General features: G+C 45.3%; 1 protein-coding gene across 5 annotated transcripts in view; it reads right to left on the bottom strand.

Annotated features, from left to right (window-relative positions):
* Positions 1-19,917, bottom strand: part of LOC147014838 (sodium- and chloride-dependent creatine transporter 1-like) — a 121,864-nt gene that overhangs the window by 8,742 nt on the left and 93,205 nt on the right. For 4 of the 5 annotated variants that reach the window (XM_085853205.1, XM_085853206.1, XM_085853204.1 and 1 more), the window contains 4 exons: positions 9,486-9,598; positions 9,120-9,257; positions 4,518-4,620; positions 4,280-4,380 (listed from right to left, as the gene is read on the bottom strand). In XM_085853205.1, the coding sequence (XP_085709331.1) occupies positions 4,280-4,380; positions 4,518-4,620; positions 9,120-9,257; positions 9,486-9,598 (455 nt within the window). The remainder of the gene's footprint in view (positions 1-4,279; positions 4,381-4,517; positions 4,621-9,119; positions 9,258-9,485; positions 9,599-19,917) is intronic. The other variant, XM_085853209.1, reaches the window with a different exon arrangement.

Genomic DNA, 19,917 nt, shown 5'->3' on the forward strand with positions numbered 1-19,917 from the left:
GTGCGCTTGGAGCACACCTGTGACTGGTTTCCGGCGTTATTCTGGAAAGTCGCGACTGAATTGTCCGTTCGGTGGGCGAGACGGCCGCCATTGGCTAAAGCGGCTGTCCGCACGCCGGGCGGGCGGCAGAATTCGTAACAATATTAAACACACTAATGTTTGGAATGGGGAATGAAGAGGTGCTCATTGGGAGGAGATGTGGGGGGTACAGACGTGATGGGGTTAACGGCCAAAAGCCGGTACTTTCTACAGACGTGTTTTCTTTTCTCGATCCCAAGTTTTACTGGACGAAGCCAAAGGTCATGACGAGGGGGAAGGGATGTTGGAAGTATGAAGGAAAGTAGCCATGTGGGATCGCAACAACAGGGTGTGGGTTTTAGAGCCAAATAGAAAATGTGCAAAGAAGTATCTGTTTGGTTTGAGGTGATTGGAAAGAGAATGACGAAGGGAGATGCTATTCCATAATGCCATTTAAAAAAGGCTTTGAATCGAAAGGCGAAGCAATTGTTTCTGTGAGAAAGATTTAGAGGAAATAGATGAGAGAAAATTATCGAATGAAGGAGTAATTGGGGCATGTTGGGTTTAAGGGGTTTTGTTGTTCATCTTATTTTCGAATATTTGAGAGAATGAAGAACTATGATAGAGGAAAAGCAAAGGTGAGAACGGAAATAACGTGAAGGCCCTGAGCACATGGCCGAGCCGAGGCGCAGACAAACGAAAACTAGGAATCGACACAATGGGACTGAGTATGGAAAAGGAAAAGAAGACACTGAAAAAGACCAACGATATGATTAACGGTTTGAAAAAAAGATACTTGCTTCTCTCACCTTCCTCGGCTTCACGCTGTGGAAACCAAAGCATATAGGATCATTGGTATCTCCCGCGATGAGGCCGAGTCTTTGGATCTCTCATTCTCTACTGCAGGCAGGTTAATGGTCTGTCCGTCTTCTACGGTCTCCTCTTTGCCCCCCACCCCCCTGCTCTGTCTGCGATTTGCCCCTCCTCCCCCATATTTCTGCAGGGCGTTCAAGGTCCGTCAGCAACTCCATTCTGGTAAAACTACCAACATCAAGAATCACTGCTCACCTTCACTCTTTCATTCCTCTTTTTCCCCACCTTTGGAATAAACTCCCCCACTCTCTTCAATCCCACTCTTCCCTCCAGGTCTTCAAAACAGCTGTTCACCACCATCTCTTATCTTCCCCCATCCAAAACCACAATCTTTTCTACCCCCGTTAATCCACCCCAAACCCACCTCCTTCAAATTCCCTGCTTTCCTTACTTAAAGTCCATGTCGTGCAAGGACCTGAAAGTCCCTGTAGTGTCCATCTTGTTTACCCTGTGTACCCTGTCCCATCCCTCTCCCTTCCACAGATAGCCTCACGTCTCTGTTCCCCAATGATTTGTCCTTCCCCTCTCCTTCCTACCCCTATTGTCTTCTGCTCCCCTTGTTGTATGTTCTGTGTGTTAGCTCTCATATGATTCTCGACAGTGTATTAAAAAAAAAGAAAGAAAGAAAGAAAAAAAAGAATAAGCTATCATTTAAGGGAGTGGATAGGGGACAGTTTGGATTTACTCAACTCTTGGTTGATGAGCAGTCTTTGCAAAATATACACACTGCGAGTCTATATTACTATCTGCACATTTGTCTCCCTGTATCGGCTTTCTCTGCCCGTCCTGATCTTTTAAAATCTGCACCATCCAACACTTTTCCTGATTGTTTCGTAAATCGTCAAATCTTTAAAATATCACCAACTTCCTGCTGTTCCTTTTTCACATCTTGCTTCAGTGGTCCCACTGGTGTGGCTGGTTTTTCTGAAATACAAGACATTCTTACATTTATTTATTAATTCTTTGCGCTCATTAAAAATATTTTGAATAGTCTTCTGTAATTGTTTGCGGCCATCTTTTATTACATACACATCTGAAGAGGTTCGGATGTGCGTGCATCGTATGTGAAGTGGATCAAATTTACATTTAAATTTTGATTAGTTGCAGGGATACCTGGTGTTGCTCTAAACCTGTTATGTTGGCATTTTGAGAAAATAAATTTTGGGTTTTTTTTCTATTTTTTTTGTGGGGGCCTTAAACACCTCCCAACACCGACTAAGGAATGGGGTTGGGGATCATTTAATATTACCTTTCATATCGCCACAAAGGCTTAGGTAGGCATTATAGAGTGATTAATATATATATATATATTTGTATACTGTATATATATATATATATATATATATATATATATATATATATATATATATATATATATATATATATATATATATATATATATATATATATATATATATATATATATCTTCTTCTTCTCCTTTCGGCTGCTCCCGTTAGGGGTCGCCACAGCGGATCATCCGATCCGCATAGTGATTTGGCACATGTTTTACGCCGGATGCCCTTCCTGACGCAACCCTGGTCGCCTCTTACGACACAGGGATAATATATATATATATATATATATATATATATATATATATATATATATATATATATATATATGTCTATACTATATATATGTGTGTATACTATATATATATATATATATATATATATATATATTTATATATATATATATATATTTCAATTTGTTTGCATTAGCGGGAACAATCGTCTGGGTGGCAGATGGATGGTTGTTCTTTGCGCATTATGCGGTTTTACCAAGCAAGACATAATCCGTGGATGTGTATATGTGTATATGTATATATGTATATATATATATATATATATATATATATATATATATATATATATATATATATATATCATATAGTATGGTATAGTACAGTATAAGATTGGGGCAGCTGGGATTGCATATTTTTAAAGAAGAAGGCACTTCCAACCAAAAGTAAAAAACGAGATTGACTGCTAATTTGAACAAAAAAGCAAGAGCAGTCTCAGGCAACATTTCGCCGGCTTCCTCAGACACAATAGATTTAGCTGCGTAGATAGACGGGCGGTTGTTCTTTGCGGATTATGCAGTTTTACCGTGTGAGACGTAATCTGTGGCAATGCTCACCATAACAGTCAGGAGGTCTGATGTTTAAATGACGAATGTGGTTATCATTGGTTAGATATTTATCGGTATGCCATCCGTCCTGATGAGGACAAACAAGCCCGAAATCGAGATAGGTGGCTCCGTTTGATGTGTAACTGAGGTTGGCCATGTGATCTTTGTCTGTTTGACAGAGTCGCCGGGCCGAAGCCTCTGGGTTGGAGGTGACGCTTTGGTGTAGGACTATGCCAAGTGGAGATCGGAGGAGTGCTCGTCACACTCCACATGTGTATGTATATATATATATATATATATATATATATATATATATATATATATATATATATATATATATATATATATATATATATATATATATATATATATATATATATATACACAATATATCCCAAACTTGTTTTTTTCTAAATTTTCAAAATAAAATTCACCTAAACCTCGGCGCTCACTGATAAACCTCTGAAAGTTTGACAAAGATCCGTTCAGCCATCTCTGAGAAAAATGGCAAGACATGCAGACAGACACACACAAATGGCTCCCTTGTTGTGTAGATATTCCAAAATGGTTTTTTTTTGGGGGGGTGGGGGTGGGGGTTCTTCAAGTGCTTCTTTTTGACAGTGGTTGGTTTTATTTTTTTATTTTTTCGTGGTATTAGAAACTGTCTCACGTTTTTTGAAGTTATGAATGAATCATTGATGCTTTCGCCAGTGAAAAGTTATCTGGGCGACATTCAACTTCAATTTTGCCTCGTACAGATTAATCTCATTCATTCATAATTAAGGTGTTGCCACCCTCCTCTCATTCCCCTCACATATAGCAAACTGGAGTTCATATAACACGTCACCCTGCCAGTCTTGAGAAAAACTCATAAAGAACGTGAGCGGAGTCTGCGAGCATCAATTTGATTGGTCAAAATGATGTAAAATGCCAAAATATTTTGTCCAAATCCTGCAAGATGACAGGTTCGTTTTCCAATTAATGTTCAAAATATAACATTCGGTTGAACTTGGGTTGTTCCTCGATGATAAACTGACGTTTGAAGACAGATAGCAGCAAAAGCAATTGCGGAACCCCGCTTTTCGCTTCGTGCGTGTGGGGGGGGTAAAAATTGACAAAGGCAGAGGTATCTTTGGGTTTTTGAAATGTAAATAATGATTTGTTTTTCGAGGTTTAAAAAAAAAAAAATCAGAAGTTTCTCATAAACGAGTCACTTAAGAATTATTTTACATGCAATGTGAGATGTTTGACACTGACCAGGCACAAGATTGGAGTGAAAACAGCCCAACACCACTTTATAAGAAAGATCGGTTTGTAGCCAACCATCCGTGCAATGTCGCACACAAATCTTTCAGCTCCTGCATTTAAATAGAACATCAAAGGTTGTCACTTGGCTGAACCAAAACAGTGAAAGTGAAAAATGCATTTGTTCCTTACAACAGCATCTGGTGCAGAATTGGAAGTCAAACGGGCATCATCGTGGTGCAGCACGTACCGTACACCCAGCTGATGATGAATGATTCCCAAAACATCTGCCACAGAAGGGCCACTCCGCTCACTGCGAAGCTGTCGATCAGTTGGAATAGATAGATGCCACCCTATGGAGACCACAAACCTTCATTATGATCGTCTAACTTCATTTGCTGTTCTTTATTTTTTTTTGTTGCAAGTACCTATATTTCCATTATTAGCTCACCTGAACTTTAGTCAGGTGAGCTTATGCGATCGAGCAGTGTCCGCAGGTGAGTGAGTGAGTGAGTGAGTCAGTCGGTCCGTAAACACTTCAGTCATTATCGCTTGAACTAAACACATGATTTTGATGAAACTTGGTCACAAGCTTCATATCTGATGCCAAATGAATTGACCGCATCATAATCTGCACTCATTAAGGGGGTCTGCAGGGGTTTGTTTGACAACCCCCCGCCCCCCCATCCCCCCCCTAAAAAAAGGTATTCGCTTTCTTCTCCAAAACTACTAAAAACAATTTCAATGAAACTTGACCACAACCTTCATCACCCATAATGCACCAAAATGTATTGACCGCATCAAAGACTGCACTCATTGAGGGATCTACGGGAGGTGGGGAGGGGCAGGGCAGGGTGCTTGACCCCCCAAAATAGGTATTTGCTCTCTTCTTCGAAACTACACACAACTTTGATGAATCTTGACCACAATATTCTTCACCCGTGATGTACCAAAGTTTGTTCGTTGCATTAAAAAACTTCAGGGTCGAAGGGGGGGGGGTATTTGAGACTGTTTCTCCTGATCCAGGTGAGCTTCAGGACAGGTGGTCCTGTTTTTTTTTTTTTTTAACACCCAGCACTGTGGCTCTTCCACAGCATTGAGAATATCATCCACTGTACATCGCACTTTTCATTCCTGCTATGTCTGACACAACCTGGAACCTGGAAACTGGAAACGTTTTCATCAATGATCTCTCTGACGCTCTGGAAAATCCTCTATTTCTCTTTGCTGATGACTCCACCCTCTACCGTACCATCTGTCATCCCTCAGACCGGCAAGCAGCAACCTCTTCACTCTCTGCAGATCTGGATAAAATCACAAGCTGGTCCAGCACGTGGAACATGTCTTTCAATCCTGACAAATCTCACACTCTCACAATGTCTCTCCGAAAGGACCGTCTGGTTAACCCCCCCCCCATCTACTTTCTCAACAAACCTCTTAAAGAAGTTTTCATTCAAACCTTTGGGCCTATCTTTCCGGGGAAAGCCACATCTCCAAGCTGGTCTCCAAAGCCAGTCACCGACTGGGAATCCTCCGTTGTGCAAAGTCCTTCCTTGACACACCTGAGCACTTGACCATGTACAAAGCTTTCGTCCGCAGCCTGATGGAGTACTGCTCTCCCCTCTGGGCTGGTGCTCCTGCCTCTCACCTTTCTCGGCTTCACGCTGTGGAAACCAAGGCATTTAGGGTCATTGGTATCTCCCGCAATGAGGCTGTTTTTGAGTCTCTCACTCTCTCACCACAGGCAGGTCGATGCTCTTTCTGTCTTTTATCATCTCTTCTCCGTCCTCGCCCTTCCTGCTCTGTCTGAGATATGTCCCCCTCAATATTTCCGAAGGGCTCTCAAGGTCCACCAGCCCTTCTGGTTTAAACCAGACGTTTACCCTTCTGGTAAAACTACCAAAATCAAGAATCACCGCTCACCTTCACCCTTTCATTCCTCTTTTTTTTTTTTCCCCGCCTTTGTAACAAACTCCCACACTCTCTTCAATCCCAGTCTTCCCTCCAGGTCTTCAAAACAGCTGTTCACCACCATCTCTTATCCTCCCCCATCCAAAACTACGACCTTTTCTACCCCCGTTAATCCACTCCAAACCCACCTCCTTCATATTCCCTGCTTTCCTTCCTGAAAGTCCCTGTCGTGTCCATCTTGTTTACCCCCATGTTCCCTGCCCCATCCTTCTCCCTTCCACAGATCTCTTCATGTCTCTGTTCCCCACTGTTTTGTTCTTCCCTTTCCTGTCCCTCTTGTCTCCTGCTCCCCTTGTTATATGCTCTGTGTGTTCACTGTTATACGAGCCTTGATATTGTGTATATATAAAATAAATAAATTTTAAAAATGAACTAGAAGTTGGAGTTTGACTTGCTTTCTGGTTTTGATGTGACTCATGTAAGTTGTGCTCTGACTGTCACGAGGAGGTCGGATGTAATTTGACACTTGTGATATCCTCCTGAGTCTTGAGGCTTCGCCTCGTCTAACCCTTATTCAAGACTGATGCCTATGTCCATGTGTTGCAAATTCGAGTGATTTACTAATAATTATCAATATTTGTTGTATATTTTTCGTTTGTTTGTTGTTTTTATTTATTTATTTATAACCCAAGGAACAATGCTATGATTTAAAGTATTTGTCTGTTCAAGGTTTGTTTGATTTTTTTAGATCCTCGTGGAGGATCTCTAAGTCTTACTCACGTCGTTGTTCTTGTGGACTTTTTTGTTTCACAGCCTACAGTTTTCATCGAAACTTCCTGAAACTTGCCATATGTATGTAAAAATACCCTGCGCAGACAGTAACCATCTCCGATTTTGAAAATTCCTCCGAGAAAAAAAAGTTATGACGTCAAAATATCTCCGCTAATGGAAATCGCCTAAAAAATTATCTCCGAAACTAGGCAAGCTTTTTGAATTCTGTTTGCGGGAATCGAACAGGGCATTAGCAGAGATGAATTACCGCACATATGATGCATCGCTATGATGTCGTATCAATTTTTATGATGTCATTCCTATTTTTTGACATTTTTTTGTTTCACAACCCAGAGTTTTCATCGGATCTTCGTGAAACTTGCCATGTATATGCGGAAAGCCCACGCGCAGCCAGTAACCATCTCGGATTTTGGAAATTCTTCCGAGAAAAAAAAGTTGACGTCATAATATCGCCGCTAATGGAAATCGCCGACACCATTATCTCCGAAACTAGGCAAGCTGTTTGAATTTTGTTTGCGGGAATCAAGCCGGGCATTAGCACAGATAATTTATCGCAAACCTGATGCATCACAATGACGTCATATTCGTTTTTATGACGTCATCATTAAGAGGACGAGGATCTTAGCTGATTTGAGCTTGTTTCTTTTCAGTGTGCTTTATACTGTTGAATAAATCTCAAAAGTTTAAAGATTCTCTTGTTTGATGGAAAACTACTACCAGCCTCAGCCACGTAATGGTTGGGAGCATCCGCTCTGAGTCTGGGAAGTTGGCGGTTTGAAACTCAGCCGAGTCGTACCAAAGACTTTAAGAATCTATGTGCTGCTTACTTGCTTGACGCCCGGCATTTCAAAGGATGGAGCATGGACAAACAAGCACAAGTTGGTAATAGCGCAAGCTTTGATGGGTTTAATGACCTACGTTAAAGTTTGAGTAAGGGAACTCGTACTAATGAACCCCTCTTCATAGTCCCAGATTTGGGCACTTTGTGGATGGTCAATAACTAACTTCGAGACAATAGCAATACCTAATGCCTGTTTTTACCTATAGTTGATCGAGAAAAATATATACAATTGATATGAGGCAAGGTGAACAGGATACCTTGGAGGTGTCCACTTGAAAATGAGCTGTTTAGTGTGAGGTTGATTCTTGAAGTTACGATAAACTCCACACATGTTGTGTGGAAGGTCCATCACTGTGTGTGTGCCACCAGAGGGATGTTGAGCCGTCGTATATCCCATCTGCTAGTATCCGTTGGTAGTTAGTGATACCTTTGCGCCTTTTGAAAAGAGTATGTCGTGTGCTTGAGATCCTGGCCAAATCTGAAATTCCTACCGGACCCCACAACGTTTTCTGATGGTGGTGGGCGGCGTGTCCCAGGGTTGCTTCTCGGCTTATGACTTGCCTTTGGGAAACTAACTCACTGGAAACGGTATTGTTTTTGATCGGTTTGGGGTACGTGGAAGAGTTTGAAAATGTACATCCACCACTTGAGACAGATTAATTGTCACATTATATTCAAGAAACAGAGATTCAGAGAATGGGAGAAGGAAAACGCACCATCTGTGCCCAGTCTATTCCTGGTGTTTGTTTAATGGTTAGGGTGGTGGGCTTGGGATCCTCGGATCCCGAGTTCAAATCCCACTCGGCTGTTGAATTAATATCAGGTGTGGTTGACTCTGCCTGTCATCTTTCCGAGGTCGGCAAAATGAGTGCCAGCTTGCTGGTATCCTGTGTGGGAGTGGCGACCCATCCAGGATTGTGCCCAATAGCCAAGGAGACTGCTTACGCAGCATCAACGCTCTGCACAGAGTATGGTCCCAATGGATGGATGGATGTGCCCAGTCTGTTGTTGGCATGGAGACTTGTGGGACTGGGTTCTAACACACTGATTAGAACAATGTTCAACAAACACTGAAATATTCTTCTCCTTGCCCCCTTTAAATTTGAATAGATATGAATGAGGGGAAGGGGAGAGGGCAGCAAAGATTCTGCTGTTGAGTATGTCATGTGTAGATTGCAACAGAAATGGCATCCAAAGGGTTGTTCATGATATGTGAATGGTGATTAATTAATTAATTAATTAAATTAATTAATCTCCCCCCACCCCAAGGTAATCGAAATGTAAGGATATCACAGCAGGCAGCCTCACCGATGTGATGAGGTAAATTCCAAGCAGCAACTTCATGATGCAGCAAACGCTCAAGAAGATGTTCTTGCGCAGCTGGGTTTTCAGGGTCTTCGGGAATAGGTCTGTGAAGGCCGTCACAAATGCCTGCACACCCACGAACTGTACAGGACGATGCAACACCACATCACGGCACAACACCACATCTCCATCAGGCAAATGTACATGTTAGTAAAAATGGCAATTTTCACCCTTTCGGATTATTGTCGAGAATCGGACCCACATTTCATGATTGAGGTTAGCAATCTGCCACTGTGCGGATGTTGCAGGATCCCAAGAATGTAACAATTACACTTGGAATTGCGTGTGTACGTAAGAAGTCTGAGTGACCTGTGTGTCAAGTCCCAGCAGAATGAGCATGAAGAAAAACAAGGAGGCCCAGAGTTGTGACAGTGGCATGAGTGCCACCGCTTGTGGATACGCGATGAATGCCAGCCCTGGGCCTGCAAGACAAAAATGACACCGGATTCCATTTGATAACGGAACACTCAAAATCAAGGGGCATACACAATTGAATGGATGGAGACTGTGATTGGCAAGGTGAGTTGATCACTGTATATGGGGGTGGAGGGCATCGTGATGGTTTAACATCAATCAGAACTCTCTCTCTCTCTCTCTCTCTCTCTCTCTCTCTCTCTCTCTCTCTCTCTCTCTCTCTCTCTCTCTCTCTCTCTCTCTCTCTCTCTCTCTCTCTCTCTCTCTCTCTCTCTCTCTCTCTCTCTCTCTCTCTCTCTCTCTCTCTCTCTCTCTCTCTCTCTCTCTCTCTCTCTCTCTCTCTCTCTCTCTCTCTCTCTCTCTCTCTCTCTCTCTCTCTGGTGTACCGTCCTCTTCGCAAAGCATCTGTGCCACTTAAACAGCTTCCTGAGCAAGGGTTATACAGGTGGTTTGCCATTGTCTTCCCAGCAGGAACTTTGAATTTGGTCACGGTGCCTTTGTGAAGGACACCGTGGGGTCTTTGACGTCCAACAAATTCTGGCAGACAAGACACCCATTTCAGGTCCATCCGAGGGACAGCACACGCATTGATGAATCGCCCTGCCCGTGAAACACTGCATTGTCAGTTTATAGCTGGGTCGGGATTCGAACCCAGGCTAGACGCCTTCAAGGAGAATGTGCGTACCTCTTGGCCATTCTGCTCGTCCCACTTTTTTGTTCTACATCGGTAAAAAAAAAAGAAACAAGTGTGCAGTGGTCGTGGTAATATTGTATATGGAAACCCCTTTGTGACGTGGTCACAGCTTATCAATGAATTTTATCTGAAAAGATCAAGGCAGATGGAAAGTCAAACAATGGCTGTAATTTAAATAAGGCTGACAGAGGAGCATAACACATTGCATTTTGTGGTGAGTGGTGAGTGGTGGGAGGGGGGATGGGGGGGGGCGAATGTTTAATTTTTGCCATTGGGTGAGGGGCAGGAAACAGGGTGAACACGATGGAGACAGCTGCAAACTCTCAGGAAGTTAAAATAGGAAACTTGGAAAGGGTAGCCTTGGGGAGGGTTAACAGGGGTAGAAAATATCATGGTTATAGATTGGGGATGATGTAAGATGGCGGTGTACAGAGCTGTCTTGAAGACCTGGCGGGAAGAATGAGATTGGAGAGGATGTGATGTGAAAGTTGATTCTGCAGGTGGGAAAAAAGAGAAACAAATGAGTGAAGATGAGGAGGGATTCTATATTTTCAGAGTTTCACCAGAAGGGGGACCAGGAAAGGGTGGCGGCATCATGGTAGAAGATGGATCACCAACCTGTCTGCGATGTGAAAGTGACAGGCCCGTAGATTCAGCTTCGGCACGGGAGATTCCATTGATCTTGAAAGACTTGGCTTCTATGGTGTCAAGCTGATCAATACCTGAGGCACCGGCACCGGCCCAGAGGGGAGATCAGTACTCGATCAAGCTGCGAATGAAGTCTTGCAGGTGGATAAGAGTTCAGGTGTGTGACAGAAATACCATGGATGTGATTAGCTTTGGAGATCAACTTCAAAGTGTGTTTTTGCTGAAGAAAGATCATGGCTGATCGGCCCAAAAGTTTGAGTGACTGAACTTCTTGAAGAGCATTGTTAAGAAAGTGGATGGAAGGGTTCACCAGATGTTCCAGATATTGTCACGAACTTTCCGAGAGACAGGGTGTCAAATTTCTCAGAATTCAAACATAATGCACATGATTGACCAGCTCATGATTTTATCAATGTCTGCAAAAAGGGAAGAGGCTTTTGTCTGCCCCGTCCGAAGTATTCGGGATGTTACGACAGAGGGTGGAGTTATCAGTGAAGAGATAAAGAGGGTTATCCAGTGAGTCAGAGAGATCTTGGATGAATATTAAGAATAGGATGAGGGCGTATAACACTGCCTTGGTGTACTCCAGCCTTGAGAGGGAGAGAGGATATGAAAGGATCCCGTTAAGAGCTATGTGATGCCTTTGGATTAGAGGAGGTGAGTAAGCCATTTGTGGAGTTGGCCTTGGATGCATTAGGCAGGGAGTTGAGAGAGCAAGGCGGGGTGATAGACTGCAGCAAATGATGGAGGTGTCTGGAAAGACGGGACTGATCTCATGTCTAAGGTTGAGGGCCTCCATCCAATGTTGGGAGAGTAGGAGCAACATGTCCAATGTGGAGTGACCTGGTCTGAATCCAAATTGATGATCTGAGATCAGGCCATTGGAGAACAGGAAGGATTTTATGTCAACTGTGATGATGGATTCTATAACCTTGCTGATGATTGGAAGTAAGCTGACAGGTCTGTAGTTAAGGGGTGTTGGGAGTTACTTGGTAGGGAAGGTTCAGAGAGTAAGAGCTTTGGGAAACGAGATTTAGAAGCAAACACAGATTTGAGGCATTCAGCCTTCTCATGAGTGGAGTGGGCTGTGGTGCCATTTGAAGTGAGGGAAGATGTAGAGGGAGAGCATACTCCAGAGACAGACTTAACAAGGCACCAACAGGTTTTATAGTGCAGTAGATAGTAGAAAAATCGTGCAAATTATGATACAAGCATCAAATTTGGCATTTCTGTTCTGCAGGGCTTTCTGATCAAATCTGCCCAATTGGCCATTTGAAAATCCAAATCTTGAAAAATTTGAAAAAAAAAAAAAACTTCAAAAAAGCCAAGATCACGAATCAATGTTGGATGCTGGCTGAGATTGGTGAATGTTTCAGAAACATCATCAAAGACGTTCCAAGTCCGCCATGCAGTTTTCTTCCCTTTACCGCAGAAGGCAGACACGACGTCATATCCAGTGAACGCATGGAAGTATGGGATCCCTCCAGCTTTCTCAGGCCCTATTGCAGAAACTACCTCATGGACTGGAATCCATCGCGCCTTGGCTCCTTGGCCAAAGGCAATCCACATGTTCTCAACACCTAGTTCCTGTAAGGATGGCAGTACAGATATTGCTATGACTAGTACGTAAGTGTCATGAGCCTTAATGATAATGGACTTGCTACCATCCGTCGTTGCATCCCTGGCGTGTACAAATATTCGAGTGTCAGCTTCTTCATGACAACATGGAGATACAGCATCCAGTGACTTCCTTGTGTTGATAATAGCATCTTCTCCTTTTGTGACAATGACTGTGCTTGTCGTCTGTGCTTCAAACATCTTTTCCGCAAGGAAGTGAAACAGCTCAGTCTTGTTGCTGTCATCTCGAAGAAAGCTTCTCCAGTTACTTGGGGTCTTACTGGTTCCTGTCACTCTTCTTCTGATTCCTTGCCCCCTTTTCGACCTTGCCTCGGACTTCAGACTTGACTTCTTGTACACATCAAACACTACGTCCACCCTCTCGTACCTGGCACCATAGGATTCCACCTTTGGGATGATGTCTTCTTCAGCATAGTCATCAAATATCTTTGAAGTGCGTGGAAGTAGGGCATTGATAAGTGCTGAGCCATCAATGATGACTGCATCTCCCCTTGGTTCTCTGTCTGGGATGTTCACTTGTGCTTCAAGAATTTCAGCCAGCTGTGACTTCAAATTTTTTTGAAGTTTTTTTTTTCTTCAAATTTTTCAAAATTTGGATTTACAAATGGCCAATCGGGCAGATTTGATTAAAACCCCCTTGAGAACAAATGTGAAAAATTTGATGCTTGTATCATCATTTGCACGATTCCTCTCAAAAATTGCTGTTATCTGCCCCACTATTCGAGAAGGGAGACAAGTTTGAAAGTGCAATCTTCAGGTTGGTCAGATGTTGTTTATGGTTCTCCTGAAAGTTGACACTTGTTGCAGGCTTTGTGAAATGATCTGAGTTTGCCTTCTGGGAAGCGACGGGAAGTTGTTTCAGGGATTACAAGTAATTACGTGAAGGAGGAGGCCATTCGGCCCATCATGCCTGTGCCACACCAATATCAGATTTAATAACCCCATCAACACCTCTTCCCTCCGTGCGAAGCCTTTTGGCTGCTCCACTGATACTCCCTTTGCCGACCTCAGAAGGATGACAGGCTGTCAACCCCCTGGTGTTAATTCAGCGGCCGACTGGGCTTGAACTCAGGACCCTAGGACCCAGGACCCCAGGACCCAGGACCAAGTCATCACCCTAACCACTTAGCCAACACCAGGTTATTCCCCACCTTGTTTTAAATTGGCCCACCATCAGTTTCAAGGCAATTGGCCCACCACCAGATTTAATGTTCCATGGGTGGCAGGAAGGGTTTGATAACTGAAGACAAGATGGGATGGATTGCTACATAAGAGAGAGCAGGTTCCTGTGGAAGAATTCCCAGGCTGGGTTAATATCAGTAGCTGCAAATACAGGAGAAGTGAGACGGCACCTTGCAGTCCCTGGCATACCTGAGTGAACTGCCAGACTTGCCAGTGGTGAGGCGACTCTCCGAGAATAGCCAGAGAGATGTTAATTCTCAGACACATGATCAGATGAACTACATGATAATTGAAGCAGAGGAAGAGCATGATACATTGGCATGGAAGTTGTGCATCCGCAAATCCAGAATGGAGGATTTGCCATTTGCAGAATTCCAGGTTGGAAAGTTCACAGATCGAGTCAGACCCATGGAGTCACAGAAGTCCTTTTCTGAAGTTCCATGGCTGGTGAGAAGTACCAACAACCAGCAAATTGGCATGGTGATGAGAGAGAGAGAGAGAGATAGAGAGAGAGATAGAGAGAGAGATAGAGAGAGAGATAGAGAGAGAGATAGAGAGATAGATAGAGAGAGAGAGAGAGAGATAGATAGAGAGAGAGAGAGAGAGAGAGAGAGAGAGAGAGAGAGAGAGAGAGAGAGAGAGAGAGAGAGAGGGAGAGAGAGAGAGAGAGAGATAGATATAGAGAGAGAGAGAGAGAGAGAGAGAGAGAGAGATATATATATATATATATATATATATATATATATATATATATATATATATATATATATATTGTTGCGGATTCGTGCCTGCCGGCGTGCGGGCGGCCACGTAACTCGAATCGCGGCACGTCGCCCACCGGACGGACAATCCCGTCGTGACCCTCTCGGACTAACGCCGGGAACTAGTCACGGGTGGGCCTTTCGGCCTCACCACGATCGTGCCAATCGGCCCCCCGCGTGGGATAGGGTTGTTCGCCAAATTCGACCTACCTAAGCACCCACACGGAGGGTAGACCGGGCGATCGCACCTCGCCGCAGGTCGACTTCGGACACGGGCCACTTTAAGCGACCCGTTCCGTACTATCGGGATAACCGAGCGGTGTTATCGTCAACCTCGACGGTTCCGATTAATTATCGGGCGTATTTAGCCCACGACCAACCCTTTACGTTAAGTAAGATGGAGATTCAATTAGAGAAAAGACGAAGCGAAACGGGAGAAACAGTTCAACATAAAGCACATTTATTCCGCGGCAAACGGAAAGCACACATATACAATTACCACAATTATGCACCAAAAGCAAATGTAACAAAAGAAGAAACGACAATTACGCACCAAAAGCAATTGCAACAAAAGAAACACAATGCAGATCTACTACCGACTACGTGAGCACACGGCAACACTTACACAGTTTTACTTCACAGACAGCGCCGACAACACATGTACTCCAAAGCAAAAGAAAAAGGGGCCACCCTCAACGATAAGGGGGCAGACGGGCCTGGGGCCGAGACCGCGTCGAGCCTACCCGTCTGGTGATGAGCCGCAAAATGGCGGCGGCGCCCCGACTCCGCGGGCCTCGCTGGCACTGCCTGGAATGGGGTGGGAACGGGGCCCCCTTCTCACACTATCTCAGCGCGGGGGGGAAACAGGGGGGGTTGTTGATGCTCGGGGGAAAGAGGATATCTGGCTGGCTTGGGTCCCGCGACGAGCGACTCCACAGCGACCTCGACCGCGTTCCCGGCCTCCCCTCTCCGCAGCTCCCCGACTCTGACACGAGCGCAGACCTCCACAAAGCTCCTTGGCTTCTCCAGACTCTCCGGACCCCGACAGACACTCTCTCGACTGATTTCGCCTCCGCCACAACTCTCCAACTCTTCTCTCGATTCGCCCCGCGCTCGGCGCTTTTTAGTGCGACAGGAGAAACCATATGCAGATTTTTGGATCAGGATCGGCTCGGGGGCGGAGCCACGCTCGCCCATTGGACAGAGGAAAAGTGGGCGTGAATCATTCCTGATCCTCGAATCTGCATATATCGATTATACTCTGACGCGCCTGGAGGCGGGGCCAAATCGCCCCACGCTCGCTGATAGGACGGAACAGAAGTGGGCGTGAATCATTCTTGATCCGATTTCTCGGAAAGGCCGCTTTTTGCACCCGCTGCTCGGTGCGCGCCCTGTACGAGTCCAGGATCGGTGCCCACAAGCGGCGCGGGAATGGCGGTGATGCGATGGTTGCGAGAGCGAGATGTGACGGTAAAGGTCGTGGCTGTTGGCGTTGTTGTTGTTGTTGTTGTTGTTGTTGTGAAGCGGCGTTGCGGTTGGTGGTTGTTGTGTGATGGCTGTTGAGACGTGGTTGGCTCAAAATAAAGATAGAACAGAAAAACGGCTATCTTGAAGGGTCGCAGCCCGAATGAATGACATTTATTCCCTCTAAACAACGGGTTTGGGCTAACTACACATATACTTACAGAGATATCTCACCTATGGGACCTGAATGGTGATTTGCGAATTTCCTCAACCACAACAATATATATGTGTGTGTGTAAATAGAGTCATCACACTTTGGGGAAGGCTACAACACACAGACAAATAAGATGTGGGAGCAGAGGGGAAGTAACAGCCAAAGCTACGCCTGGAAGTTGAGCGGTGTAACAGCAGTACATGGACAGTGAGAAATTGAGTCATTGATGTAAAGTGCAACTCTGCCGCCAGGACGAGGTTCAGGCCTATTAAACTGGAAGAGACAATAGCCAAAGAGAGACATTAAGGAATCTGACGTCCTTTGGGATGGAGGGGTCTGTTGAACAGATGATTCCTGGTTTATCAGCAGTGGCCTGGATTGAGAGATCTATCAGCAGTGGCCTGGAGAGTCAGGTTGGAGAGGATGCCTTGGATATTTGAGATCCACATCGGGACAGGGGAGAAGGTGTTGTTATTGGCAGGGTACAGGAATATGGAATGGCGGTGGTGGAGGTCGTAAAGGGAGTGGGAGGGTGCACAGCATTGAGTGGGGAAGCTGTGAGAGGGGGGGGGTTGGGTGAATGGAGAAGATGGGAGCTGGCAGGACCTGGGGGAGGAAGTAGGGTGAGGAAGAAGATGGAAGGGGTGGGGTGAGGTGGATCTGTAAAGGAGGGGGAGCATGAAGTGGAGGGATGCTGAAGAGAGGGACAGAAGGTGTGGCATTAGGAGCATGTGGGCATATTGGAGATTACTTGTGGTTAGGTCCTGACATGAGGTTGACACCGTTAATGGACGTGAAGGGGAATTTACGGTCTTATGCAGCCAAACTCTGCAAATTGGACTTCACGAGATTCCCCATCTCGATAGGCAGAGACAGACATCATGGGAGAGGTGAAATTAATGGTTGTTGAATGCACAGAGGAAAGCGGTGCTGTAGGTATGGGGGGATGGTCAATGGATGAAGCATTTAGGGGAGGTTTGAGAAATTAGCCTTGTGAAGAAGAACAACACATGTGGTGTTCCTTCTTACTTTGAAAGCTTCAATGAGTAAAATGAAGCATTTTAAAATGTTATTAGTCGTTTTTGAAGGAAGAAGCAATTCATTTAATTGATACATTTTGGAGGTATTGAGACAAGGAAGGGTTAAAGAAGGAAATACAGGGAGAATGAGTGATATTTTTGGAGTGAAACATTTTTTTTAAAACAAGGTGTGGAAGAAGATAAAGTTGAGGAAGGTGAAAGAATAATACTTGGGTGAAAAGTAGAACGAGGCATACTGCGTCAGAGCAGCGAGATCATTTACATGTCAACTAGCTGAGGCCTGGGTGAGCAGGCCAGTCATTCACAGGGAAAAAACTCAACAATGCACCAGAAAAAAAAAACAAGAAAAATTGGACAAAAACAGCAACACAGGGATGAAAAGATCACAGAAAGACCTGGCGGATCTGGTCTGGAAAACTTAGCGTGGAAGAACCAGCATCCTCAAAGCTTCCCCTCACCCTGGCCTCTCAATACTTCCCCCACACCCGCAAAGCTTCCCGCTCACCCTCAAAGCTTCCCCTCACCCCGACGTCTCAATACTTCCCGCTCACCCTCAAAGCTTCCCCTCACCATGGCCTCTCAATACTTCCCCCACACCCACAAAGCTTCCCACTCACCCTCAAAGCTTCCCCTCACCATGGCCTCTCAATACTTCCCCCACACCCTCAAAGCTTCCCCTCACCCCGACCTCTCAATACTTCCCGCTCACCCTCAAAGCTTCCCCTCACCATGACCTCTCAATACTTCCTGCTCACCCTCAAAGCTTCCCCTCACCATGGCCTCTCAATACTTCCCCCACACCCGCAAAGCTTCCCACTCACCCTCAAAGCTTCCCCTCACCATGGCCTCTCAATACTTCCCCCACACCCTCAAAGCTTCCTGCTCACCCTGCACCAAAAAGTTTCCCCTCAATCCACATCCTCAAAGCTTCCCCCTCACTCCGCATCCTCAAAGTATCCCCTCAAAGATTCCTCCTCACCCTCAGATATTGTATTGGTGTCAAAGCCAGTGACCAATTGCAAATTAATAATAGGAGAATGCTTGTGAGAGTCCATATCTCTTTTGCTATTTTCAGAGAGCTCCTTCAATGCCGGCGAGTCTGGTATTTCACTCAAGCAGATTGGCAGGGACTGCAAGCAGCCATCTCTCTTCAGGACTGGTCTCCCATATCTACTGCCCCTGATGTTAACCCAGCCTGGGAATTCTTCCACAGAAACCCATGCTCTTTCATGCACAGATTCATCACATCTCGTCTTCGATTATCGCACCCTTCTTCCCACCCATGGTACACTGAATCATGTCGTGAGGCGGTTGCTCTGAAACAACTTGCCACCTCTTCCTGGAAAGCAAATCAGGCCGAAGGCAATCTCAGTGCATTCCAAAATGTCCACAACATGTGTGTGTGTCCACTTTCAGGAGAGCTAGGCATGGAGGTCCAACCTCAAGAATGAACTTTTTAACTTGTCTCCCTCCTCTAAAACATGGTGGCACCTTGTTAAGTCTCTTTCTGGAGTCTGCTCCCCTTCCATCCCTTCCCTCACTTAAATGGCACCACAGCCGACTGCTCATGAGAAGGTCGAATGCCTTAATTATGTCAGGTCAGATCAGGTATGGGAGCATGCGCCAGAGCAGCGTGTCGCTGCATCCACTTTCTGCCGGTACTCCAGGGGCCTCCATCTGGCCATCCCCCAGGCAGACACCTGGCCCATCCCCATCTTCTTGAGATGCTGATCAACTTGCTGCAATCACGAGGAACATGGTCGGCCCACTGGCCTCCTCCACTCACGAGGCACCCTCACTGAGAGAATCTGGTGAGCAGGATCAGCGTCGGGAAAACAAGCCACATGCCCATACAGCCGCAGCTCACACTCACGAATTATGCAGGTATCAAATCTCATTTGAGTCTCTCTCAGCAACTGCTTGTTGGACACAAAGTCCGAGCAGCGATAGCCAAGGATTCTCCGAAGAGACGTGGTAAGAAAGGAATTGAGTCTCCGTCTCAGATCCCTGGTCAGAGTTCAAGTCTCACATCCATAGAGCAAGACTGGAAGCACCAAGGACTTGAAGACTCGGACTTTCGTCCTCCTGCACAGGTACCGGCAGAGCCACACCCCATGATCCAGTGAATCCATGACTCCCCAGGCCCGATGTCTATTGACCTCTGACTCGCAGCCAGCAGAGACATGAATATCACCGCCAAGGTAAGTGAATCTCTCCGTGACGTCAACATCCTCACCACAAACAGGTACAGATGGGATAGCAGCATCCAAGATGTCATTGAAAGCCTGGATCTTAGTTTTTACCCAGGAAACCCATAATCGCAGTGGCTCTGACTCCTCATTCAGCACCTTGAGGGCCCCCACAAAGGATATCTAGAGTCTCCGCAAAGATGACTGCATTGTCTAAGAAATCAAGGAAAGAGGTCTTGACATTCCCAAACGATACAATGCATCTTGATCTCTCTGACATCCTCCGCAGAATCCAGTCCAGACAAGTGCTGAAAAGAGTGGGGGCCAGTACACACCTCTAACGAACTCCAGAAACAACTGGAAATAAGTCAGACATGGTACCACCACATCTCACAGCACTCTCGGTACTAGAGTATAGTTCAGACATCAGATCGATCAGTTTTGATGGAACCCCACGAAGAACAAGAATCCTCCAGAGGGCATACCGATTCACTGAA

This window comes from Eptatretus burgeri, chromosome 13, assembly GCF_056783735.1.
Source record: "Eptatretus burgeri isolate ZD-2024b chromosome 13, Ebu_testis_v1, whole genome shotgun sequence".
Taxonomy (NCBI): domain Eukaryota; kingdom Metazoa; phylum Chordata; class Myxini; order Myxiniformes; family Myxinidae; genus Eptatretus; species Eptatretus burgeri.